This window comes from Eschrichtius robustus, chromosome 7 (assembly GCF_028021215.1).
Source record: "Eschrichtius robustus isolate mEscRob2 chromosome 7, mEscRob2.pri, whole genome shotgun sequence".
Taxonomy (NCBI): Eukaryota; Metazoa; Chordata; class Mammalia; order Artiodactyla; family Eschrichtiidae; genus Eschrichtius; species Eschrichtius robustus.
Genome location: NC_090830.1, coordinates 138,864,316 through 138,891,521, shown reverse-complemented (window position 1 = coordinate 138,891,521; position 27,206 = coordinate 138,864,316). Strand labels below are relative to the sequence as shown.

The following is a 27,206-nucleotide window of genomic DNA, read 5'->3' as shown; positions in this document are numbered from 1 at the left end:
TGAGGCTTGTTACCCCCTTGAGTGCGGGGGGGTGGGGACCTGGTGACCAGCCCCCACTGCAGGGCAGGACAGGAAGAGGGTCCCCTGATGGTGGGGAGAGGCAGGCACCAGATTAACTGGAGATGGGGGCCAGCATCATGGCCCCAACTCCCACCGACGTCACCCACCCTGACGTGACATAATGAGAGCATATTTCTTAAGTTCATGCCTGTGTATTTTATGATCATACATGGGATCTCCTCTGTTTACTGTTTGGATATATAAGAATGCTACCGACTTTATGTATTAAATTTACTACCAAATCCTTTTATTGTACACTGTAGGTTTGCAGTAGACTCTCTTGACTTTTCCAGATGTGAATCACTTTGTCCATTCTAACGTTCCAATAGCTACACTCCTCTTGTTTATTTGCTAATTACACTAGCTAGAGCTTCTAGAACATATTAAATAATCATGGTTATAGCAAATATCTTTGTCTTATCCCTGAATCTACTGCAGATGTTTGATTTCCAAGTTTTAAATCATATTAAGGAAATAGCTACCTGTTTCAATTTTATTATGAGTAATCAATTTTAAGCCAGAGATGTTGAACTTCATCAAATATATCTTTAGCAGCTATAGAGATGACCAAGCGAGGGGTTCTTCCTATTGATAAAAGTATTAACTATAACATGCCGAACTACACGGCCCAACCTTTCTGAACATGAAGCAGTGCTTACGGGTCTAACCCCTCTTACTTGCTGCTGACCCTCTTTGGGGTCATGCCGCCACCAGGCAGAACGGGGACGGCCCTGCAGCTGTCTGCGGTCATGCCTCCGTGGCCCCAGGGTCACTCTGGAGCTGGGGCAGGTCAAGCAGAACTGCAGGTGGCTGTTCCTTGACCGTTTGGTGGGACCCGCTCTGGAACATCTGCACCTGGAGGCTTTCTGGGGCCGTGGCCTTGACAAGTGGACTGATCTTTTCTCCTCAAATAACTGGCTGGTTCAGCTTTCCTCTCTCCTCCAGGGTCAACGTGGTCATGTATATTTTGCTAGAAAAGTATCCCCTTCATTAATTTGTTCAAAATTATTTGAACGTATTTGAACAAATTAACGCCATAGAGCGGTTTAAGGTTTGATAAGGGTCCCTGGAGAACCAAGGGGAGGAGTGAAGGTGGCAAGGTGGCAGCCATACCCCAAGACCACCCCGGCACGGCCTGCCCTGAGGCCCTGCTGAAGTCCCCTCCAAGACACAGGCCCAAACTGAGAGCCTCTAAATTAGGGGGAACAGCGGTATCCGTGTGTGTGGACAAGGCAGTGCTGCTGATCTGAAGGTCTAGGCCGAAACGGATGCTCCCGCCCCGACCTCGCCCACCGTCTAACGCTCGAGTCCAGGGGCACCTGCGAGGGCCGCGCTCAGACCGACGGCCAACCCCAAACATCTGGAGTCTCGTCCACACCAGCCGGCGCGCCTCCACGGCTGTAGGTTGAAGACCAAGAGATGAAAAGTGCCTTAGAGGGAAGTCTGGCTCATTTCTTGTTTTTAGATTTGGAATTAAAATAAACCTTCAGATAGGCACCACTTAAAACAAGCTCTACGAAACACGTGAAGGCATGTCAAAGTCTGCTCAGCACAGAGGCTGTAGGACAGTGCCGTGTCCGCGCTGCTCCCCGCAGAGCAGGGCTGCCCCCGTGAGGCTCAGCCAGCGGCCTCTCCGAGCACAGCTTGCCCACGAGCACAGCCCCGCGGGCCACGTGCGGTCTGGCACACAGCAGGCACACGGTACACACGTGCCGCGTGAAAAAACCCTGAACGTAGCACCTCGAAGGCTAGAATGCCCAGGCCCCGTGGAAAGTCACCCCGCTAACAGCTATGCTGGGCGCCCAGAAATCACACTGCACACCCCTCTCCTTGCCCCCCCCCACTGTGGAGTTTTCATCAGGAGCTTCCAGCTGCTTAAACAACACTCTTGATATATACGTTCTATTCCAAATAACTCCAGAACTTTCAGAACTGACTCTCAATTACATGGGTGCGCAAGGGCTGACCAGGTGACCGACAGGCAGCGGCGGGCCCAGGAGCGGCATGAGAGGCGCTGGCCTGACAGCCAGGGACGACACACGCCCTGAGTCACACGCCCACAGAGGCAGGGTCACAGCGGCCCAGACACACTCAAGATGCTCTTCACGGCACGCAGAGCCGCCCAGGCCAAGGAGGAAGCCCAGGGCTTGACGAGGTCAGTGAGAGGCCCCCCCAGGACACACCGCCACACCCAGAGGACAGCGCCCAGCACGATGACAGGAGAGGAGACCGCAGACCCAGGGCCCGAAGCTGTGCCTGGCCCGCCCGCCAGTCCTCCGAGGTGGGGTCTGCGAGCCTGTGCTGGGGGCCCTGACTGATGAGCTTCGAGTGGATGTACGTCCTTGACGCCTGGCCCGAAACACAGAGTAATGAAGACCAGGCACTGAAGGCCCTGTGGGTCAGTCCCGACCAGCAATCACAGTGAAACCAAAAAGCCGACGCCGTGTGCTGGGGAGAGTTTGGGTTTGTTTTCCTCTTTCTGCTCCTTTTTCTGGTGTCATCTTTCTGGGGACACCCCCTCATGCTTCGTTTTCAGTAGCAACCCTGAGAATTCTCTTTGATTTTAAAGTTATTCACTACGGCAACCCGTAATTATGGTCCTTTCAGACTTGCTGATATTTTGTTGCTTTCCTGCCCTGTGCACGTTCTACACTCACTGACACATGAAACAAAACGTGAGCCTTTCTGTAAAACGAGCGAACACAGACATGCTCCTGTTTAATTCCCTTGCCTTAAATACGAAGCCAACATCTGCACTTGAGACACCTGATCAGCCAGGAAAGATGGCGCCGCCCCCGCAGGGCCGCCCTCTGCGCGGAAACGCCAGAACCAGAACCCTGGGCCGGGGTGCGGGCAGGGGGCAGGGCAACAAGGAGACCCGGCGCCGGCCTGACCCCTCGGCCGGCTCCAGGGGCCCCAGCGGCTTCACAGCCCGGACTCTGAACAAAGCTCACGCTGCCTTTCCGGTCCTGCCCAAGCTCCCAAGTCAGACTATTACCACCCATCACCTCTCTACTCGTACAGCCACAGCAGGGGTCTGGCGAACGTTTCAGAGAGAAAACATACATGTAGACCACAAGGACACAGGCCCCCATCATCTCCCCCTCCTCGTGGCCGGGGATCCTAGAAGCACCACACCCTCAGACCCCCGCACCTCGCTGCAGCCCCGGGCCCAGGACACGGACGCCCAGCCCAGGCCGGCCAAGGAGACTCCGCCTCCCAGAAGCCCCGCCCACGCCCAGAGGGGCAGCAGCTCGGCCCTCCTCCTCGGACCTCCTGCAAGAGCTGCAGGTGCAGGCCTGCGGCTGGCGTCCTCCCCCGACCGGGCCCTCCACCCGGGGTGGGGTCTCCCCAGGTCCTCGGGCGCCTCCTCCCAGCGGGCCCTGCGGCTCCCGCTCGCCAGGGCCCCGGAGCTTGTCCTGACTCTGCCGTGTCCCCAAACGTCAGCACCACCAGAGACTGCGGGCCGCAGGGATCCCCCCGAAAGGGCCCCGGCCCGGTGCAGTCCACCGTCGCAAGCACTAAACACTGTTCCAGTCTGACGACAGTGCCTCTGAAGACTTTCCAGGAGGTTCTGCTCCACTCGCAACAGGCCGAGGGCAGCTCAGTTACGAGGACCAGGTGAGCCCAGGCTGAGCGGGGAGCAGGCCGGGCCCTGGGGGCTCGCGGGCCGGGAAGCGGGCGCCCCGCCGGAACTTCCTCCGTTCAGGCTCCTGCAGGAAGTGGTCCTCGGTGCCTCCCAGGGTCTGGCCTTGACCCCCAGTCCTTCCACGTCCCAGCGACAGCACAGCCCACCACGGTCAGCGGTCCAGGCCTGACACGCGTCACCTCAAGGAAAGGCCACAGCCTTCGTCTCTGACTCAGGTTTTCTTCCCAGGGCTGGAGACCAAGATACAGAGCTGACATGATCAATGTCAAGGCCTTTGCACGTCCCCAGTGAACTCCAGGATGTGCCCCCAGGTCCCGGCCCCACGGTGCACCTGCCAGGGGAGGGGGAGCGCTGACCGCCTCGGAGGGTCCTGCGGGGCCCCAGGCAGACGATGGCCCTGAGAGCTGGGAAGCGCTGAGCTAACAGACTGGATCTGGGAAAGAGCTGGTCAGCTCGTGAGTGAAGGAGCTGGCGTGGCCTGGGCTGGGGGACGTCTGGGCCAGAGCTCGGGTGTGGACTGGCTGAGCACCTTGGGAAGTGGGGGACGGCTGCCGGGAGCTCGGGGGCAGGTCCGGACCGGGGGCAGTTCTGCGGGAGCGGCCTCGGGCACTGCTCCGCCTGCTGGCCCTCCCAGCCCCAGGAACCTGCCTGGGGCCGCGGCCCTCAGGAGAAGGTGCTGAGGAGAGGGGTCAGGGTCAGGAGGGGCCACAGCGGGGAGGAGGGCTGCCTGGGTGCAGGGGACCAGGGGGTGGGTGGACCAGTGAGCATTCCACTGGCCCGGGCTCAGCAGGGCGCCCACAGGGATGCCACGGTGCACTCTGCCAGGCTGGACTTAGAAGCTAAGTCACAGACATTCACGTCTGAAACTTGTTCTCTTAAAAAGACAAAGGCGGGGGGCAACCAATCAAGCAGGGCCAGGAGTAACTCTCAAGTTCCTGCAGCTGGAAAACTGGCCAACTGACCCTGCGACACGAGTGGCCCTGACGGGGAGGACGGCACCAAAGGCCCCGGCCAGCCCAGCCATCCCTCCTAGCCCCGAGGTGCTCGAACTCCCAGGTGCCACCCCAGCACTCTGCACATCTGGGCCCACGGACATGAGAGCTGGCCCACAGACGCCCGTGGACACAAGAGCTGGCCCGCGTACGTGAGAGCTGGCCCACAGACGCCCGTGGACACAAGAGCTGGCCCGCGTACGTGAGAGCTGGCCCACAGACGCCCGTGGACACAAGAGCTGGCCCGCGTACGTGAGAGCTGGCCCACAGACGCCCGTGGACACAAGAGCTCGTCCACAGACGAGAGCGGGCTGCACACAAGTGCAAGTTCATCCATTCCTGCCACGTCTTATCGGTCCACATCCAGCTCAAAGCCGAAGTTCCCAACCTCAAAGTACTGGGCAAAGCCACCCCTCAGCCTCTGGCAGACTCTGGCTAAGCCTCTGAGGGCTTCCCAGCTGGCCAGCACACGCACAGACACCAGGGCGCCAGCCCCGCGAGCCCTAGCCCGCAGGTGGGTGCCCACAGGTGGGTGCCCCCAAGTGAGCCAAGTGCGGGAAGAAAGGCCCACGGCCGGCCAGCAGGCAACGGGAGAGCCTCGGCGAGCCGCAGAGGAGACAGCGTGCTGCTGCCAGGATAGCCCCTCAGGGCGCCCCCTTTCCTCAGGGATACCATCCCTCGCCCCCTTCTGAGCAGTGGGTGTCACTGCCCTTTGCCTCAAGGGTGGGAGGCGGAGTAGCCGCCTCCAAACACGACCAGTTCTGGGACGGGCACGGACCCCCAGCAGCAAAGCGAGGCCTCCGTGGCATCTAAGCCAGCTACGGTCGCCCGGCCCTCGCAGGGACATGAGGGAGGGGCCAGGTGGGCCGTCTGGGAACGCGCAGACGGCAGGTACACGTGGCGTGGCGGGGCAGAGGTGCTGGGTGTGGGCGCCACGTCTGCGCAGGCCTCTGGGAGGAGCCCAGACACAGGACAGTCCTGCTGGGGCGTTGCTGCTCCTCGAGACCCTGACTGGCAGGGGGGCCTCCCTCCTCCCTTCCCGGGTCAACGGCCTGGGCAAAACGTCCGGGATCTCGCCGCTCAGCGACGGTCCCCAGGCCACGTCTGAACCCAGGAACGATGTCCACGAGGCCCTGGCCGCCCGCTCCTTCTCGTGACACAGACTCAGGAAGGAGAGGCCCGAGGTGAAGGGCAAACACTTCCAGGCCTTCTAGCCCCGCCAGGACCAACGCCCCTCCTTAAAATCAACACTTAGCGCTGCGTCCTTTGTCACCCTGAAGTGAAACTCACAGAGACCACACTGCTCACCACTCATGTATTTTTAAAAACCAGTGTATACTAAGGAGCAATAAATGGAAGGTAGTTTATGTTTAAACGACACCTATTTACGTACAGATGTGTTAAATGTACACACACTCATGGGGTCTCCATCTCAGAGCCCAGCAAACGCCACTTTTAAAAATGTCTAGGAAAATACAAACACACACCCTGTGTTCCATCGCAAACCGATTCCAAACATCGCGGGTAGCAGAGGAGACACACGGGCAGCTCCGCGTGTGTCTGGGGCCCCCAAGGTCCTGACCGGGCCCCCAAGATGCCGAGGACACAGCCCTGCATTCGACCCCACGGTTGCTGTCTCAGGTGCTGCACAGGAGCACCTGTCAATCAAACAGGAGCCACGAAATGAGTTTTCACTTTCTGATTCTTCTTTTCACATTTTAGACTAAAATGCCTGTTTTCAGGCGGCTAACCTGTTGGAAAAGAATATTTTAAGCCAAAGTATTACTGTCTTTCATAGTAACCAGAATTTAAAACTGGGGTGTGTCAACGACCTACCAGTCAGAATGCCTGGCAGGGGGAGAAGCGCAGCCTGATGGTGACGGTGCCCCTGGCAGGGCCCACGTGGCCGTCCTCCTGTCACTGTGGTTCCCTGGGCTCCACCCACACAGCCGAGCCCAACACCGGTGACGGGAGGAGGCCTGCCTGGCACCCACCTCAGCAAGGACAGGGGCGGAGGACCCAGTTGTCCAAAGCCGCCAGGCGGGGCCGGCAGCGGTGCCCTCTGCCCGACAGCAGTGCGAGGGCCCGAGGCGGGGCGGACTCGGCCTGACAAGGAAGCCACCTGTTTGTTAAAACTTCCGTTTCTGCTCAGACGTGCAAGAGCAGCTCCGCCTCCTGTACCTCGAGCCCTGCGCTGGCAGCAGGTAACCTGGCCGTGATCCTCCCCCAACTCCGCCCCGCTGAGGGCAGGGCTCAGACCCCAGGTCAGCGGGGGCGGGCAGAGCCGCCCCCCCCGGAGCGGGCTCCACTCCAAGGAGGCCCCAGCGCTCGCCCTCAGACAGAACCCCCGCGCACAGGACAGAGCTCGGACCACCGAGGACCTCAAGTGCCAGGTGTGGAGGCCAGGCTGACCACGCAGGCTGAGGCGGGCCTCTTCCCAGGCCAGGCGGGGGCCAGGGCTGTGGTCGGCAAGAGCCAGCCCACCACTCTGGCCAAGCCTCAGAGCTGAGACTCCCTCAGGTCACCCCCAAAGGGACTCCACACTGGGAGCTGTGACCTTAACCTTCAGGGCTCCTGGCAACCGTGCAGGGGCCGAGCAGCAGCAGGGGGCCGCCAACAGCCTCACTGGGAAAGGAAGAGCGGGGGACACTGGGGTCAGCGTGTTCCACGAAAAGCTCCATTTTTCGCGGATTCAAGCCAATCTCTTGCTCACACTGGTTAAGCAAGACCTGCCTCATTGCGAGAAGCCGGTTCCCTCCTGGGCAGACACACGGGGGAAGGACAACGGGGTTCACGGCCACCTCTGGTCCTAATGGGCTCTAGAAAACTGCCCGAGTCAGGAAGCGCGCACACTCCCTGGGGACCGGGGCCGACTGCAGGGTCACCCTCTGGGGTCACAGGCGGGTGAACCAAGCTCCCACTGTGCGGGCTCCTCTCGGTCCGCGGCCTCCGCGGGCCAACGGGAGGCTGGACAGAGCGCCTGGCATCGTCCAAGTCCACTGCTGCAGACAACCCCAGGCACGCGCTGCGCCTTCCTACGTCGCAGAGGAGAGCCCACACGCAGAAGGGAGCGTGTGACATCCGTGACGACCCTCAGGGTCTCGGAGCTGCCGGCACGGGGCCCAGGGACCCCAGAGTGCCCAGAGGGGCACCTGGCTGGAAGCGGACTCGCGCTTACTTTGCATTCATTCAAGCAACAGGCAAAGCCAACGAACCTGCAGTGAGGGCCACCTCACCCGGGCACAGAGGAAAACTGCCCCGAAGCTTGTCGCATGGGAAGAGGACCCAAAGTCAGAGCCACATGCCACCTGTGGCCACCATAAGCGGCTCAGGAGAAGGGCAGCCACTTGCCTCAGGAACAAGTAGAGGATGGCTCAGTGTCGACCAAACACAAGGCAAGGCAAGACAGAAGGAGAGAATGGAATCCTCCCCAGGAGCCACGGCAGCAACGAGACTTCCAAGATAGGCTTCTGTGTGGTCTAACCCGAAACGCAGCCAACGCAAAGAACACAAAAACAACAGAGAGAAGTCCACGGAACCAAGAGTTGGTCCTTTAAAAAGATCAGCAACATTGACAAATCTTTAGCTACACTGACAAAAGTCAGACGACTCAAACTATTAAAATCAGGAATGAAAGAGAGAATAATACTACCAACCCTACAGAAATAAAAAGGATCACAAGGGAATAAGATGAACAAAGGTCTGCCAACAAACTGGTAACCTAGATGAGATGACAAATTCCCAGAAAGACAAACTCTGAAACTAACTCAGAAAAAAAACAGGAAATCCGAGCAGACCTAATAACCAGTAAAAAGATTAGGAATAGGTTAAACAAAAGAAGTGTAAGACTTGTCCTGAAAAGTATAAACATCACTGGAAGAAATCAAAGAGACCTCAATAAATGGAAAGACATCCTGGGTCCATGGACAGCAAGACATAATGTTAAGATGGCAACGCTCCCCAAAGCAATCTACAGATTCAATGCCATCCCCATCAAAATTCCAGCTGCCTCTTCTGTGGAAGTGACAAGCTAATCCTAGAATTCATGTGGAAATGGAAGACACCCAGAACAGACAAAAGAAGCTTGAAAAAGAACTACAAAGTTGGAGGACTCATACGTCCCCATTTCAAAACTTACTACAAACTACAGTTATCAAGACTCTGTGGTCCTGGCACAGGGACAGACATACAGATGAAGAAAACAGAATTGAGAGTCCAGGAAAATAATCTATATATCTGTGATCAATTAATCTTCAAGAAGGCAATTCAACGGGGAAGACTAGTCTTTCCAACAAACGGTGCTGGGGCAGCTAGATATGCACACGCAAAGGAATGAGGGAGCAGCCCTACCTCACACCATATATAAAAATTAATTCAAGATGGATCAAGGACGTGAATGTAAGAGCTGAAACTATAAGCCTTAGAAGAAAAGATGGGGTCTCTGTGACCTTGGATACGCAATGGTTTCCTTTTTCTTTGCTGTCTCTCTCTTTTTTTTCCCTATGTGTATTTTTTTTTAATATATCTTTATTGGTATTTTTTTAATTGAAGTATATTTCATTTACATTGTTTCAGGTGTATAGCAAAGCGATTCCGTCACATACATGTATATATATACATACATATATACACACACACATACATACATATATCTATTCTTTTTCAGGTTCTTTTCCATTACAGGTTGTTACAAGATATTGAATACAGTTCCCTGTGCTATACAGCAGGACCTTGTTGTTTATGTGTTTTATACATAGTAGTCTGTGTCTGTTAATCCCAAATTCCCAAGTTATCCCTCCCCCCCATTTCCCCTTTGTAACCATAAGTTTGTTTTCTGTGTCTATAAGTCTATTTCTGTTTTGTAAATAAGTTTATTTGTATCATTTTTTTAGATTCCACATATAAGAGATATCATATGATATTTGTCTTTCTTTCCCTGTCTGACTTACTTCACTTAGTATGATCATCTCTAGGTCCATTCATGTTGCTGCAAACGGCATTATTTCATTCTTCTTTATGGCCGAGTAATATTCCATTGTATATATGTACCACATCTTCTCTATCCATTCATCTGTCAATGGACATTTAGGTTGTTTCCAGGTCTTGGCTATTGTTAATAGTGCTGCTATGAATATAGGGGTGCACGTATCTTTTCAAATTAGAGTTTCTGTCTTTTCTGGACACATGCCCAGGAGTGGGATTGCAGGATCATATGGTAGTTGTATTTTTAATTTTTGAAGGAACCTCCATTCTGTTCCCCATAGTGGCTGCACCAGTTTACATTCTCACCAACAGTGCAGGAGGGCTGGCAATGGTTTCTTAGATGTGACATGTGAAGCACAAGCAACCAAAGAAAAAACAGATAAATTGGACTTCATAGCAATTTTAAATGTTTGTGCTTCAAAGGACACTATCAAGGATGTGAAAAGACAGCACAAAGAACAGGAAAAAATATTTGCAAATCATATTTATGATAAGAATCTAGTATCCAGAAAATATAAAGAAAAATTCAACAATTTTTTAAAATTTTAAAACAGGCAAAAGATTTAAATAAACATTTTTCCAAAGTAGATATACAAATACCTAATACGCACATGGAGGGAACACTCAGTATCTACTATCAGTCATCTGGGAAACGCAAAACAACGCCACTTCACCCCCACCAGGACAGCTAGACTCAAAGAGATGAACAATAACAAGGGTTGTTTTGGATGTGGAAAAATTGGAACCCTTGTGCATTGCTGGTAGGAATTCAAAATGGTACAGACACTTTGGAAAACAGTCTGGCAGTTCCTCGAGAAGTTATACACAGAGTTATCATATGACTCAGCAATTCCATGCCTAGATATATGCCCAAGGGCATTAAAAACATGTTCACACAAAAACTTGTACACAAACGTTCGTAGCAACACTATTCATAAAAGCCAAATGTCCATCAGCTGCTGAATGGACAAAGCGCGGTCTGGCGTACAATGAAGCAGCGCTCAGTCATTAAATGGGGTGAGGTGCTGATACACTTACGACGTGGATGAGCCTTGAACACCTGATAAGAAAAAGAAGTCAGACATGTTGTCCGATTCCATGTATATGGGACGTCCAGAACAGGCCAATCCATAGACACAGAGTAGACTAGTGGTGGCCAGCGTTGCTAGGAGGGAGAAACGGGGAGTGACTGCTAGGGGTACTGCGTTTCTTTTAGGGGTGACGAAAAAATTCCGGGGTTAGTGGTGATGGTTGCCCAACCTTGAGAATATATTAAAACACTGAACTGTATGCACAAAAAGAGCGAACCTTACGGTACCTGAACTTTGTCTCAACTTTTAAATAATAATAACAACAACAATAAACGCAGCCAATACAGCCCTCCAAACGGAATAACTTACCCTCCACCGTGGGAACCCTTTACAACGTGGGGTGCTGCTGTCCGGGGGCCGAGGCCGGACTGGAGTCCAGGCCTCAGGGCAGAGGCGGGAGGGAGCTGCGTGTCACCCACCTGACAGCGTGCACCAAGGCTAGAGCACAGCACCCCACCCGTGGTGAGCCAGCTTTCCTCCGAAGCCAGGAGGGACTCCCCCAGCCACCCGCCCGGGCTCAGCAGCACCTCATCAGGTCCTCATCGGGGACCCTGAGACGGGGAGAGGCCGCTCAGGGGTCCGGGCGGAGCTGGGAGGCTCCAGGCGGAGGCCGGCTCGGGCTGAAGGGGGCTGGCGGGCACAGCGACGAGAGGCCTCACGTCGGGGACGCTGAGATGACTGGTTCCCACGAGGCCACAAGTCCACGGGCCCTGGTGCCTCCTGGACGTGGGGCTTCCGCAGGGGCAGGCAGAGCCCCGGCTGGGGCCCTGGTGGGGCTGGACCTGCGCCGGAGCCAGCGAGCGCCCAGAAGCTCTGCCGACGGAGGGCACCGAGCTGCGGGGACGCGCCACCCGGGTCCCAATCTGCCTCTGAGCGGTCCAGGAGCTCGAGTCAAGGCACATCAACCACGGCGAGGTGGGTGAAAATGCGGCGACGTGGGCTGTGCTCGCCCCCCTCCCCGCCCCCGTAGAGAGAAGAGCAAAGGGATGCCTCACCGAACACTCCCCCGCACTGGAGCCGCCAGTGCCCTGTCCCCATCCTGCCGCCACGGAAGGGACCACACACACCCAGCCCCCGCCCTCCAAAGGCAGCCAGCCCGACGGGGACTCGGGTCTCCAGAGCAGAGGAGGGATGGCGATGTCGAGCGTAGGTGCGTGCGCCACGCTGGGCTCAGGGTCCAGGCGGGAGATCCGAACCGGCGGGCACTACGGGACCACCCCGATCAGGGCGCTAACCCTCTCCGTGTAGCGAGAGCCTCGCGGGGCAGAGCAGGACGCACGGGTGGGGGGCAGGAAGGACCGCCCAGGGAAGGGGACCTCTACAGTCCCCTGCCCGCCCTGCAGAAACTCGACGTCTGGCAACCAGGCTGCTTCTTCTATAAGCTAAGAAGTCTTGGTTGTCACATGTATGTTCAATCACCCCTTATTCTGTGATTCATCGTGGGCGAGGACCTGCTCACTTTCGCAGTAACAGGCTCCCTGGGAAAGCAGTGACTGAAGCAGGAGGGGATGGAGGCCCATCTCGGAGGGCTCAGCCAGGCACCCCACCAGCCAGGCCACGGGGGACCAGGAGGGCAGCCGGGGCAGCGGCTTCCATGCTCTGACAGACACCCGGGGTAAAAAGCCCATTTGAGGTTGTGACCCTGCACTCAGCCCCCCGTGTCAGACAGAAAACTGACACAGAGCTCCAGGTGGCCCTCGCCCACTGCAGGCCAGACTCGCTCTCGCTCACCTTTTAACTTGGATGCGGTCTGACCTCAGGACCATCACAACCCAAGGCTGACAAACAGCGGGCCTGCAGGCCCCCGGTGGCGTCCCTCGCCACCCCACCAACTCCAACTCACCCCACCAACTCACGAAAGAGCCAGAAGAGACAATCTACTCAGCCCTACACAAAAGGAGCAAACTAACCCCCAAAGTGACAAATGGACGCTGTCTTCAGATTTCTGCAGTCTCTCATTCAAGCTAAGGAGCCTCCAGGAGCCTGGAATCCTCCAGGCACAGCACTGGGGCCACTCACGGCTGGTGCTGGGGGACAGCAGGAAAGGGCCTCTCCTGTGGAGGGGTTGCTCCCAGGGCCGACACTCATCCCTAAGTTTACCTGCTCCAAGCGCACTCATCTGCCCCCGGCCAGACACAGAGACTCCTACTTCATCAGCAGGTCCCAAGCGCACTGCCCGAGGCTGCCCAGGTCTCAGGTCCGAGGAAGCCACCCGCGGCAGGAAACAGAAAGATGCCCTTGGACCAAGTGAGGAGGAGCGCTCGGAAACTCCGAGTGCTTTCAGGCGGGTAGACTGACCAAATCTCTGGTCAGGGACTTCCAAACAGTATCACGGCACAGGGAAGAAAAAACACAAGAAAGTTGCAAAATTTGGTGAACACAACATGAGATACAGGAAAGAAATTGCAGTCAAGAGTCCTATACAAATAGACCTCCCTGGACTTCTGTGTAATCGCAGCCCTGAGGAGATAAATGACCCCAAATGACAGTGTCAGTAACAAAAAGAATAGTAGCTCTTCTACAAACCCTATGATCACCTCCCTGTCCAAATAACTCTATCAATAATTTAGATACAAGATCCATAGGAGCTACATAATTCCAAAACAGAGATCCTGGAAAATCCAAGGAAAAAGGCTCAAAAATGATACTACAAGCAACCAGGGTAACAAAGTAAATGATAACAGATGCCATGTCATACCCATCTGACAGAACCAACAGCTGGTGCGATGTGATTACCAGGTGCCCCCAACATCACTGGAGGCGTGGGTGCACGTGCATGTGTGTGACGCGCACACACGTGTGCGTGGGCTGGACACGACACGCAGGCACGTGACACTGCCCAGGCGCGCTGGACGGCGGCTCACACCAGCCCGTGGGCCGGGCCCTCCAGACGCCAGGGGCTCTGCGCAGGCGAGCGGGCAGGCCCGGGCTCGGCACTGTGACCGCAGGAAACGGGTGCTCACTGGCTCTCGGGGTCCCCCCGCGAAGGCAGTGCGCTGTGTGCGGGAGAGCGGATCCCACGGCAGCTACAACGCCAAGGAAGTCGCGTGACATCGAGAGGGGATGCAGCACAGGGTGGGAGCGGCGGGACTGCCCCAGGACCCACACGCTTTGTGACCTCAGCACAGGGACTCGGCGGCCCGCCTGCAACAAGGAAGGGCTGGCCTGGGGGTGCCTCCGCCCCAAGCTCTGTGCCCCAGGGCACACGGACGCCGCGACAGGTGTCTGGGCCCGGGTGCCCCCCTCCTTCCCGAGGGAGCAGGCCCAGCACGGGTGCCCAGTTCCGCCGCCCGCTGGGCACCAGAGGCTCCCGCAGACCCCCCAGGCGGCTCCTCCCAGCAGTAAGGGGGTGTCCATTCTCTGACAGAACAAAGTTAGAACTCTGTTTTCACACGGCACAGGTTCGGAATGCAGCCATTGCCACAAACGCTGAAATCCTTCTGCGGTCTGTCCGGGTTGGTAGCGCTGACGGCAACACCGTGCAGAATACAGAGGAGACGTTTCAGAGCCTTTGTGGGTCACACCACGCAATCTTTCTCATTAGAGGAAACTAAAATTATCAAGGTTATCAAGGCTCACAGACGTCAATTTTCTCCTAGGAACTAGCATCAATTTTTACATTTCTGAGTGGAGTTTTATTGTACTGGAAAAATAGCAATGGAAAGCACACACGTCGGTGCTTCCGCTTTGCCATCCCGGGTTCCTCAAGCGCCATTCCCGACGGACCCCATCCTCAACGGCCCCTCCCGTACACCTCGGGGTGCACCTCTGGGGGCGCCAATAATCTCTGGCTGCATCTCCCTGAGTGGCTCAGAGCTCCTCACCCTCCCGGCTGGGCCCCGCCCTGAGCGCCCCCTTCTTCCCTTTCCGGACTGACTCACTTATCAGTCGTTAAAAAATACAGACAGGTCCCCGGCAGCTCCCTGGAGGAGGGAGCCGACTGTCCGCACCCAAGGCCTGTGCGGGAGACGGGCGGCCGGGGCCAGCACCCCACCTCAGGGCCTCCTCCCGCCGGCTGCAGAAGCTGCGTCACCAGCTGCGTCCCCCGTGCACTACAGAAGCAGGGGCTCCTGCACAATCAGAGGCACACGGCCTCTCAGCCTGCAGCGCTAGGCTTCCGCCGCTCACCACCCACGCCGGCCACGCCACGCCGCTCACCACCCACGCCGGCCACGTGGCTTCCCCAGCACACCCAGCTCCCCGTTTCCTGCCACTGCTCCTGCCCCACAGTGGCCCCAACGGGCCCCCCTTCCTTACTTCTCCCAAAGCCTTCAGGCCCGGCCCCTGCTTCTCGCCCCAGGGGGCCCTCCGTGCATCCTAAGCCACCCCGAGTCACCACCCAGATCCCTGTTCACCTCCTGCTTACGCTCGGCAGCTGGGGCAGCCTGGGCCCCGTGCACAAGCCGTGAGCCAGGCGGCCCGGTGCAAGGTCCCCTGTGCCCTGAAGGTGGGCTGTGCCCGTCCCTGGACAGCCAGGACAGAGGCACCCTGCCCCGGAGGGCAAAGCCCTGGTGACGGGCAGGCACCTCAGGCTACACGCAGTCGGACCTGTCGGCTCCTGGGGCCGCCCGGGCCCCGCGCCTGAGACCCCCAGCACGCCCTTCCCGAAATACTCCTCCTCGAACTCCCCAAACGGCCCTCCCGGGGCCCTCCTCACCCTCCTCAGCTCTCCGGGCCTCCACCTGCCCGTGACCTCAGCTGCTCTCCAGCCTGGGCCTCTCCCTGAGCTGCGGACTCAGGGCCGCTTCCCGCCGACCCCCCGCTCCTGCCTCAGTCAAGGATGGATGGGGAAGGCGCGGGAGGTGCGGGGCCAGGGAACAGCACGCCACGCGAGGGGCCTCGGGGAGGCCGCTCCCAGCGCTCGGCCGCCACGCGCGCCAGTTCAGAGGACGCCCCAGACGGGCCTGGCGGCCAGGCTGGCGGGAGCGCGGCGTGGGGAGGGGAGGCCCCGGGTGCCGCCTGCGGAGGCTCCAGCCCCTGGAAGAGGGCCTGGCTCTGGAGAGACGCGGGAGCCCGGGGCCCCTGGGGCCGCGCTACTAGGAGCCCTTAAAGACAAGCCCTCCTGGTCCCCGTGTCACTGTGCGCCTGCAATCTCGGCTGAGGCTGAACCCGGGGACGCAGCAGAACCCCATGGAACCTGGGAGCCCGAACGCCCCCCAGAAGCACCAAGCGTCCCCCGGGCCCCGTATGTAAGGCTGGAGTCCTGGGGGGCAGGGGTTCAGCAGCCGAGGTGAGACGCCGCCTGCCCTGGTGAGACAGCCCCCAGAGGGGCCCCTGGGCCCTGCTCTGGTTCCCCTGCTGGTCAGCTCTGGCCGCTCACCCACGTTCTGTCAGCACCACTACTAACCACGACCCTCGCCCCTCACGGCCCAGCCTGCCACCTCCCGCCTGGACCGCACACAGCACGCCCCGCCTGGACGCAGAGGCGAGGGGAGCGGTCGTGCTACAGCAAAAACAGGAAGTTGCAACAGATCTGAAAAACCGTCACAGTGATGAAGGAGAAAATAAAAGCAAAACACATGTCCCCACAAATTTGTTTGTTACTTGGACAGATGTCATTCTTAACAGAACGAATCCAACTGAAAGTAAAGCCCACATCACCCCAAATTACAATATATCGAACACAGAGCATGCTCTGCCCTGAACTGGACACAGTAGGTGCCCCCTCGGGCACCCAATGAAGCCCTGGGAGCCAGAATAGGTACAGGACTTGAAAGCACCCAGGGCATCGTCAGGCAAACTAGGAGAGGAGGGGCTGTCCGCTCCCAAGCCTCCGCAGCGGCCTCTCAGTGCAGCGGCTCCGGGGACGCCGCAGAGGGAGCCTCGTGACGGTTTTCAAAGCACGGACCACTCGACCCAGGTCTGTTTCACACACACAGGCTCGCCCGCGTGGCCAGAGCTCCCCCCGCCCAGCTCTCTACTCAACACCCTACCACCGACAGCCGCCCCAAAGCGCACGTAGGCACGCTACGGTGCTCGGAGCTTGGGCCCGTGCTGGGGTCGGGGCAGCTGCCCCCAACTCGTCCTCAGGACCCCAGGACTAACGGGCAGTGCAGCTAACTAAGCCGCTGGTCCAAATGGACCCCAGTGCAGCCCCTTGCAGGTGGGCCCTGAGCACACGCCCCCCCTGCCCCCCAAGGACAGCCAGGCCCCAGCACGGGGAGCTGCACCCCCAAAGGCCTCCATGAAGTCCAGCTGCAAAGAAACGACCGCCAGGTGTGACACAGACGGCAGGAGGCCAGGCCAGGCTGGGGACAGGCCTCTCAGAGCCTGAAGACCTGTCACCTCTGCGGTCACACAAGGTTCTCCCTGAAGGAAGAACAGGCCAAAGTGGCGCCTCTTGCTCTTCTACCGTGAAGTGGCTGCAAACATTGGCACCTGACACCCACCCCCACCGTCCTGCGGTGGCGCTGTCCTCACTGGACCTCGAGCCCAGACCAGGACGGCCACGTGCCTGCCAGGAGGTGACGCACCTGCAGGGCTGGGCTTCTGTCCCACAGGCAGGCGATCTTGGGCAGCTTCACGGAGACGCTCCACCTGAGAGCGTCCCCGCCGCCCAGGTGAGGGCCCCAAGGGATGGCAGCCTGGCAGGTGGCAGGCGATGCACCAGCAGGCCTATCGGAGACGTTCCGAGACCTGTACTGGGCTTAACAGCCACTCAGCCGGGTGAGAAAGGCAAAGGGGAGGGGGTGGAGGACAGCCCCGCAGATGGGCCATCACGCCTCAGGGGCTGGGAGAAAAGAATTTCCCTGGAAGAGGCACGCTCTGCCCCTAACCTGGGGTGGTGTCCCCCGTGTCCGGGGGCAGTGGGCGGGGAGAAGAACACCCGAGTCCCTTCCAGGGAGCCCTCGCCACCACTGCCCCCTCGAACAGACTAATCAGCACCCTCCAGGGAGGGCGTAGGACTCGGCCAGCACGCCAGCCCTGCAGGGAGATGTGCCGTCCCACCATCCACAGCGGGCCAAGGCGGAGCCCGAGACGGCGGCCCCGCGCCTGCATCCTTGCCCCGCCTCCCCCGCATAACTGTGCTCAGAGGTGCGCCATGACCACAGCCCCCTTCTGCCTGGGCAAAGCAGGCCTCTTGGTGGGGATTCTGGCACCCTCTGTCCGCCCCCCACCAGGAAGTGAGAAGGGCGACAGCCCCAAGGAGCCACCCCTGTCAACCCAGTCAACGGTTTGCCAAAAACCGTCACAAATATGGCAAACTGTCCATCTGAGTGGGAGGCCTACTGTTCAGAAGCAGAGGCCAGAAAATGCCAATGACGACCACAAGGAGATTCTGCCCACACCCACCATCAAAGGGACGGCAGCACGCGTGGCCCGGCGTGGAGGGGCCGGAGCACACTTAGCTGGAGCCCACGCAGCCAGAGGCGTGAAGTGGAGCCGCCGCTCTGACAGCAGGTGAGCGGTGCCCAGAAAGAGTAAACATTCACCCGCCACACGACCAGCCCTGGCACCCAGAGGCTGCACCCTGCCGTGCGCAGCAGCCCAGCCGGGAACAACCCCGCGTCCGCTGCTGGTGCATCCGCCCAAGAGCGCTCAGCAGGAGAAGCCCCACGAGGGCCACGGACTGTCCGTGCTGTGGGATCCGTGGTGAGGGCAGGTGGAGGGGAGAGCAGCCCAGGGGCTGGGGCTGAGCTCTGCGAAAGGCCGGGAGGGCAGTGTTTCAAGCTGGACCGTGGTGACAGCTGAGCGATGGCAAATATTTTCTGAAGACCATCGAACCGTACACTTACGCTGGGTGAACCGTGTGAGATGCAAATCGTGCCTCCACCAGACTGTCCCAGCGAGAAGGAAAACCCAGCCGGAGCCCAGGCATCCACAGGCCTGTCCGCCGACCACCGGGAGTGGCTCTAACACTGGCCCCCCGGTGCCCGCTAGGTGCCAGGCCAGTGGGGCACGCGCCTTTCCCAACTCAGCCCCCACCCAGCTCTGACAGGGGGTCCAGCAACCCACCAGGCTGGCAGCAACTCTGGTTCCCTACGGCCATGTCCGCTCTGCCCCTGTGCTCATCAGGGCAGAGCCCCAAATCCCGCCCCTGCACTGCTGGTCAGAGGCCAGCACAACCGAATGTAATAAAACATGACAAAAGCCCAAAGCTTGTAATTACTGGAGGTGGGGAAGGGGTGTGGAGCAGACAAGGCGGCAGAGCTGGGCACCGTGACCCGCGCCGGGAGGGAGGTGCGATCCTGCCTTCCCGGGGGCTGGGGGGCTCCTGGGAGAAGAGGGGCTTGGGCCAAAGCACGGAGACGCGTGTTCCGTCCGGGCAGGGGGGACCGGTGTAGCTGCAGGTGCTCGTGGGAGGCGAAGGCAGGAGCCACACATCAGGACCCCAGGCGGGGAGCAGCTGGGCCAGACCGGCTAAGCAGCCCGAGCGCAGCTCAGCCCTGGACGCAGGTGAGGACCAGACTGCCACCCACGGAGGCCTTGTGGGGAAGGAGAGGACGGGGGCCCCGCCAGCACAGGTGCCTCACGACTGCCAGGGCATCCATTCCCTCCTTGCCCCGCTGCGGCCACTGTGCCGCTGTCGTTCCGCACTCCCTGACGCGCAAATGGCCATAAGAGGCTGAATCACACGCCCCGTCACACGTGCACGGAGGTGGAGCTGCCCTGTGTCCCCGCTCGTCCCCGCAGGCCCTGGAGGGCGCCGCCTTGCACGGGCACTAAAGGGGGAGCTGCCCTCCACCGAGACCCAGGCCCAAGCCGGGCCTTCTGCTTTCAAAGCCCTTTCAGTTTCTAGAATAACTGCTCATTATTCAGAAGCCCCGAGAGGCGGGGCAGAAAAGGAGGGCTGTCTGAGGGCTGCCTTGAAAGCAGGGCCGCGGCCACACTCTGTCAAGGGGGACACGGGGGCGCCCGACCTCCAGGATGCAGCCCCAGACACCAGCTCCAAGGCTCGCAGGCCGGATGAGCCGGGAAGGCCAGCACGACATGAAGTGACCAGGCCGGGATGCACACGGAGACGGATGAAGACCCAGCGTGGGCTCTGCAGCGCCCGGAGACCCAGGAGGCGTCCTGCGTGCTTCGGACGGGGCCAGAGCTCGGGGCGCTCTGCTCAGCAAAGGACTAGGAAGAAAGGGCCTAAGGTCACGATGACCCACCACGACCCCGCAGCCATGCTTCCAGAAATGGAGTTGACTTGTTCTTACTCAAGCGAAAACCAAAACTCCCTGGCCCTGGTCGGCACCAGTGTGCTTCCCTGACGGTCAAGGCACAACGGCAGCCCAGGAAACCCCCTGCTGTGTGTGAGCACAGAGAGCGGCCTCGGGGCGAGGCCGGTCGCTCCCTGACCTGCTCCAATCCTCAGACTCCGACAGCTGTGCGGCCGAGCCGCCTCCTGGGGCATCTCAGTTCAGGTGTGCACAGCGCACGCCACGCCTCCACGGACCTCGCTGCTCCAGCCCCACTCACCCTGCTCACCGCCTCCTACGACGGCGCCGTGAGCCCTCCACACTGCCCCCCGCCCCCCGCCGCGCAGCAGATCCAAGGGGATGCCCTGTCCCAGGGCCACATCCATCTCCCAAAAGAAACCTCGTAAACTCAAAATTTAAGTTTTAGAAAACAGGTCTAATCACCAGAGGCCAAGCAGACGCAGGGACCATGACTAAACAAGGGCCTGGGTGCTCCCAAACAGAGGCCCACATGTGCCCGGCCTTCCCCAGACGCACGTGGACGGGGGTCCCACAGGCTACCCCGCCCCCTCCAACTCTGGAGTCACACGGCTGGGTGGTGGCTTTGCGCTGGTCCCACACTCCAGACATCCCCGACGAGCTGCTGCTTCCCCCTCGCTCGTCCCCAGAGACGAGACCCGACGGCATTCTCGGTGGTACCTTCGTCAGGACGAGCTCTCCGACGAGCTCAGAGCCACGCTGGGAGTGGACCCGCCCAGCCCCGGCCTGCAGAGGAGCTCACGTCTGGACACTTCTCAGGCTCAGACAGGAGAGTCCCGTGTGCCCCGATTACCCGAAGCAGCAACAAAAGGGAGAAGCCGAAAGTCACTTCCATGTCCACCTGGGGCACTCGCCACATTCTCTCCACTCCTCTCCTCCCCGGGCCCACGATCATCCTCCTTCAGTGCACTCACATCAGAAGGGTCCCCCTCCCCGCCCCGTAGAAACACAGGGAGAGCAGGGCCGCGTCCCGAGAAGCGACAACAGACAGGTGACCGAGACGCCGCTCAGACCCTTCGTTGCCTTTCTGACTAGCCTCCTGGCCCTGTGCTGACCCCCACCTACTGGACCCCATTCCTGGACCAAGCTCACCTCCCAACACGAGATGCTCCCGCCCGCCCGCCGGGGCAAACACTGAGGAGGTCAACATTTAAGAAGTCACCCCACCCTAGTCCCTTAGCAAACCCTGCCCCCTCCCCCAGGCAGCCCCCCTGGCTTCCGCATCCCTCCCTTCGGGTCAAACAGGGGGCTCTATAAACAAGGGCAAGCTGCGGGCAGGCAGACCTGGTCCGAGTCCTGTAACTTCCGAATCACACCCGACGCACGTGGCACCACCCCCAGCAGGGGCCTCTCTCCCCAGAAAGAGACGCCCACCAGAGACGACCCCAGGGCAGCAGCGCCGGCCCCTCCTCCCCTGCCCGCTTGCTCCCGTTAGGGCACGCAGTCCCCGTGCTGATGGAGTTCACGACGTGGGCCCAGAGCGTGAGCTCGCGGAGTGGCGCGGGCTGAGAGGCAGTGGACGTGAATGCGCCCTGTATCAGCATCCTCCAGGGCTGTCCAGCAGGTCCCCCGGCAGTGCTCACTCCGCTGGACTCAAGACAAGCAAAGCATTTAAGACTTCACACCTAAGAAGTGCCTCCCCCACCAGTAACGTAAAGCCTCCCTCAGCATCTCCAGAGCCAGTAAATGCAGGAAGCACTGCAGATGAAAGTTCGCTCCCGCGGCCGATCCAGGGCCGGCAGAGATCGGGGACGAGGGCAGGAGGGACCAGGAGGCAGGCATGGCCCTAAACGGATGACTGCACGTCGGTTTAAATTCCAGCCGCATCCAAGGCAGGCCTGACAGGAGCTCGTCGGGCTGCGTGGAGGCGTGCGGGGTGCAGGCAGGGCTTCCCAGCGCGGAGGAAGCAGTGCTGAAATGCCACCAGTATGAGCCCACCGACTCCTCTGACCCCACCACCCTGGGCACGGGACGGGCAGGCCCCCATCTACGGAGAGTCCCCAACTCGGGCAAACAGACCAAATTCTCACAGAGAAAGGACACTGAGGTCTCAGGTCAGAGGCAGTAATGCCAGAAGAATGTGGAGACACCTCCCCGCGGCCATCCCCATGGGACAGGGGCAGGGGGAGCCCAGAGGGGGGCCTGCGAAGAGGCCTGGCCCGCTCAGCCCCACCCCTGCCCCAGCACAGCGGAGCCCTTGGGGACTTCAGGGGCTGCATGGACAGTAGAGGAACCGCCGCCTCCGAAATTCAGAAAACCCAACGTCTTTGACGAGAACCGGCCCCTGCTTCACGGCACTGGCCGAAAGCGCTGGACCTTCCCAGGCAAAGGCAGGAGGAGGGAGGCGGTCCCCACTGGGTCTGGGTCTCCTCCCTGCCTCCTGGGCATCCGCACAGAGATGCTAGTGAAAGACCTGCATCTAGAGAAACTAACTCCCCAGGAGGCCGGGAGGTGGGGGGCCCAATGCAAGTCTTCGAGAGAAGACAGGTAACACCTGGCACCGGAGCACGTGGAGAAATCGGAACCCTCGTGCGCCGCCGGTGGGAAGACAGAACGGGGCCGACACGGGGAAACAGTGGGCAGTTCCTCAAGAGGTTAAACACGAGTCACCACAGACCCAGCAGTCCCCACCCCAGGAACGTGCCCAGGAGAAGCAAAACACGTCCACACGAAGACTTGTAAGCCAATGTCCACGGCAGCCCAGAGGCGCGGGCTGCCCAAATACCCCTCACCTGGCGCTGGATAAACAGCAGGGCACAGCCGTACAGAGGAGCGGTGCTCGGCCACCAACAGGAGTGACGTGTGAGCTCTGAAAGCACGGTACCAGACGCAAAAGGCCGCGCGCGTGATGCCGCTTACACGAAACCTCCAGAAGAGGCAGAGGCACAGAGACAGGAAGCAGACTGGTGATTCTCCGGGGAGGGGGTTTCAGGGGAGACGGAGGGAACTGGGGGGGCGGGGCGCGGCTAAGGCATACGGAGTTTCTTTTTCAGGTACAAAACAAGTTCTACAACTGACTGCGGTGATAGTCGCACAGCTCTGTGAACACACTGAAAACCACTGAGTCTACACTTTACACGGTGAAGTCCGTGCGTGTGAGTGACGCCTCAGTGAAGCCGTCACCAAACGAAATTCCTCAAAGAAGTGGAGGGATCCACACCATCAGAACAAGTGAGAAGGCCCGGACCCGAGGCTGGCCCCGCATGAGGCCCCAGAAGGCCCCCCCGGCACCCTGGGCTGGAGCGGGGAGGCCCTACACACGGGGCTGGGGCGGGGGAGACAGAGGACACCCCACAGGAGCTGCAGGGGGACACAGGGCCAGGGAGCTTTCGGGGTGGGATGAGAATAGGGGCTAAAGGGCAAAACTGATGGTGCTGGAGAGAAAGGGACAAGTGCCCGAGGGGCCCAGCCCAGGGGAGGGGCTCGTGGACCCCCGACACAGAGCCGCGTGCGCAGCGAGCTGCCATCCCCAGGTCCAGGCGGAAAGAGGGTCTGCTCGGGAGCTGGCCCGGCAAAAAGGGAACCAGCTCCAAACTGACATTTAGCTCCGAACACGCAGCGGGACAACGGCCCTCCAGGCAGACACCCAAGAGCGAGCTGCGCTCTCAGAATCCTACCGCTTGGCTACGTCTCTTTCCCAAGAAACAGTCTTACCATGTAAGGGTGGGACTGAGTTCTGAAACGACAGCCTGCAAGAATCCACCTTCTCAGTTCACCTCTAGCAAAACAACAACAACAACAAAACCACGTAAAGAACCAAAAGCTAGAAACCTCCCTTGTCAGAAAGCCAGCCATCTCAAGCAAAGCAATTAGGTATGCAACCCTAGCCACCCCTTGCCAGCCAACAGGATGGGGGGGTGACAGCACAGTCCGACTGGGGACCGCCGGGAAGAGCTCCGGGCTCTCTGGGGGCCCCCTGGAACAGGCCCAGGCAGCCCAGCCAGGCCAGGCCCCTCCCCGCAGGCTCAGGACGGGCCCCAGCTCAGACAGGGGCCCTGGAGGTCAGGGCTTCGGCAGGTCCCGGCTATGCCCTCAGCAGTGCAGCACCGCGGCTCGCTTTCCATCCCGCTGTCTCAGGCATGAACGGCGGAGCTTTCCAGGGCTGTGACATGCGATGACATCACCCTTCTGAGAGCTCCTGAAACTGTCTCAGTTTCCACTTGCCTCAGGGTCTACCCACTGACCTGGCATACACTGGTGGTTACGACCGACGAGACCAATGACTCTGTGGGGCTCTCCATAATTTCTAAGGGGGTAAGGGGTAAAAGTTTGAGAACCAGTGTACTCTGGGCAGTGACCAGCCCCTCGTGTGTAACATCACAGGGCGAGGAGCAACCCGAGGGCCCTGTGTGGGGACTAAAGTGGCCGCGCTATCCCAGACCCAACCAAGCCGGGCGGGCAGACGAGGAAAGAGCTGCCTGCCAGACAAGACGCCCTGTGGGTCTCAGGACATCAGGGCCAAACCATGGTGAAAGTCCACATCCAGAGCTTTAACGGGATCGCCTCTGAAGGCGAAGAGGTAGCGAGGGGAGACCACGAAACTACGGAAGCAGACACGTATCACCTGTCACTTGAGCACAAAAGGCAACAGTGCCTGCCCTTCCCGGCAGAGCCTGTCTGTTTCTAACTCAGACCCCTTTCTCCTCGGCCCGTACCCTCCAGGAAGAGGCCAATGCCACACACTGTGAGGCCTGGCCACACAGTGGAGCTTGGTTTCCAGACAATGAAACTGGGCAAGAACAAATCCCTGCCCAGGCCGGGCCACCGTCTGAATAGTTGGTCAACAGGGGCACACGTCACACTAAGACAGAGTCACCAAGCAGCTCTTCTGAAACCTACTATAAACCAAGGAGTTAAAATGTCCTTCACTCAAGAATCGGCTGCTTTCACCGGCCATGCTACAGGGGACTGGTTAACACCCAACCCTGCTTTTCCAGGCCACTGAGGAAGAACGGCCCCAGACCAAGCTGCACACATGAAGAAAGCTGTGGGTGAGGACAGATATGTCTCTACTGGCCCTTAAGTCAAAAGCCACCTTGCAGAATTAACCCACGCACTGCTTACCAAAACAAAGGTTCCTTCCCGATACAAACAAGATGCAAAACTCCGTACAGCCTTTAAGAAAAATGAAAACTTGGAGAGAACCTGTTGCTAAACAAAAGTAAATTAAGTGATCCACTTTAACGTCCACAGAGAGAAGTGTATGTATACAGTCGGAACACAACAAAAATGCTATAACTTGGAATCAAAGATTACTGGAAAGAATGTTTGCACAGCAAAATTCTTCTCCCTTTGAGACTGAAATGCCCCCACCGTGCTTAATTTTCCTGACATTTCTGAGGCTTTGAAGCCACAGCTAACGGATCTGAATCATCTGAGTCAAACCATGTTAGCGTGGATGTTACTGCAAAGCCGAGAATAGAATGCTAAATATACAGACACACACCCATACCGGGCACTTTTGTAGAAAATGATCAATCACGAAACTAGATAAAGTTGTCCTGTCCGTGCCCAAGTCAAAGGGCCAGCAGTTCATCTCCAGCAGGGGAGTATAATACATGGCGCTTGGAAGTTAAAATAAGAAAAACACAGAAATAGCGCCTACCTTTGATTAATAAAATCACACCTCGCCTGTACATGAACTTAGCCTACAGAAACATCCCACCCATGCTCGCTGCCAGCAAAGGGAGGCTCGCAAGAGGCAGGGATGCAAGTCATGTTTGCATCAGTGGTCTGCGCGGTCAGTGGCCGCACCCACTGCTCACCTCGGGAGGGGCTGGGGGAGGAGGGGGCGGGTAGCGCGAGGCCGCCTCAGGCTCCATCTGGGCCATCACCCTTTTTCCTTAAACAAGCACGCCACTTGGAGCCGCATTCTGCTTTATTTGGGTTGGCAGTATAAGTACCAACAGCGGGGTGGCACCGTGGCTGCAACGCCGAACTAGGTCAGCCTCGGCCTGCCTGGGGAGCCGGGGGAGCGCCGGGCCTTGGCAGACTCTTCTCCCAAAGGCCTCGGGTGCCTGGGTGGGAGGTCCCAGAAGGTAAAGGACTTGGGCACTCAGCATCCTTTTCTCTGGCCTTGAAAAGCTTCTTGCATCTTTCTCTTTAACAGACAAGAAACATAAAGTCCTCCAGGGCTTTCAACAGAAACCCCTTGTTTGAGAACTAGAGAGATACTAAGTTACAAGGTAAAATGAGGGTGCCTACACCTCCAAGCAGCCACAGACAGCTCTGCAGACAAAGCAGGCAGACGGGCAGGGGCAAGGGCCACGGAGGGTCGGGAGTCAGAGGCCAGAAGTCAGGGATTGGGGCTCGGGAGACACGGGCTGCGGTTTGGGAACCAGGATTCAGGGCTGAGCTTCTGGGGACAAAATTCAGTACCAGGGTTGGGACCAGGTTCAGGGTATGGGGCCCTCGGACTAGGGTTCGGGGGCCGGGATTTGGGGACCTTGGACAGGGATTAGGACTGCTGTTTAGGGACCTGGGTTCGGGGACTGGGCTCTGGGTTCAACCTATGGAGGGTGAAGGCTGGGACTTGGAGACCAGGAGACCAGGATTCCAGGGCCCAGGACCAGGGTTCAGGGCTGGGGTCCTTGGTCCAGGGCTCAAGTCTCAGTGTCTCGGTTCCAGGGTCCCAGGGCTCAGGACTCAGTGTCTGGGTCCCAGGGTCCCAGGGTCCCAGGGTCTCAGGGTCCCAGGCTTCAGGCCCGAGTCCGGGGTCCCGGGGCTGTGGGGTCAGTGTCTGGGTCCCGGGATTTCGGGCTTCAGGACCGGGGTCCAGGGTCCCGCGTCCGGCGCCGCACTTACGTCGTCGAAGAGCGAGCCCACGTTGGCCGTGACCAGCAGCACCGCGGTGCCCGGGGCGGCTGCCTTCCCCGCCATCGCGGCCTGGGCCGGGGTGGCCGCTCTCCGGGGCCGACCGGCCGGGGTCTCCGCGGGCCGCGGCGTCAGCTGCGCCGGGGGGCGACCCCGGGGCGCATCGCGGGCTCGGCCGGTCGGGCGGGGCCTGGCCAGGGTCCGGCCGCGCTCGCTCTCGCTCTCCGCAGCCCCACGCCCGTCGCTCTCCGCCCGCGCTCACCGCGGCCCGCTCGCAGCCATTAGGTTCGCGGCCGCCGGAGCTCCCGCAGCGCCGCCGCCGCCGATCTCTGAGACGAGGCCCGCCCGGGCCGGGGGCGGGGCGAGCGCGGGGGTGGGGCGGGACCTGCGAGGGGGCGGGGCAGGCTTCGGAGGCGGGGCCTGCGGGAGGTGGGACGGGGATACGAGG

General features: G+C 59.3%; 1 protein-coding gene across 2 annotated transcripts in view; it reads right to left on the bottom strand.

The window, feature by feature from the left end:
• The window catches only part of INPP5A (inositol polyphosphate-5-phosphatase A), a 181,134-nt gene extending 154,035 nt beyond the window's left edge, over positions 1-27,099 (bottom strand). For both annotated transcript variants that reach the window (XM_068548802.1, XM_068548801.1), the window contains exon 1: positions 26,750-27,099. In XM_068548802.1, the coding sequence (XP_068404903.1) occupies positions 26,750-26,824 (75 nt within the window). In that variant the 5' untranslated portion in view covers positions 26,825-27,099. The remainder of the gene's footprint in view (positions 1-26,749) is intronic.
• Positions 27,100-27,206: the final 107 nt, after the last annotated feature.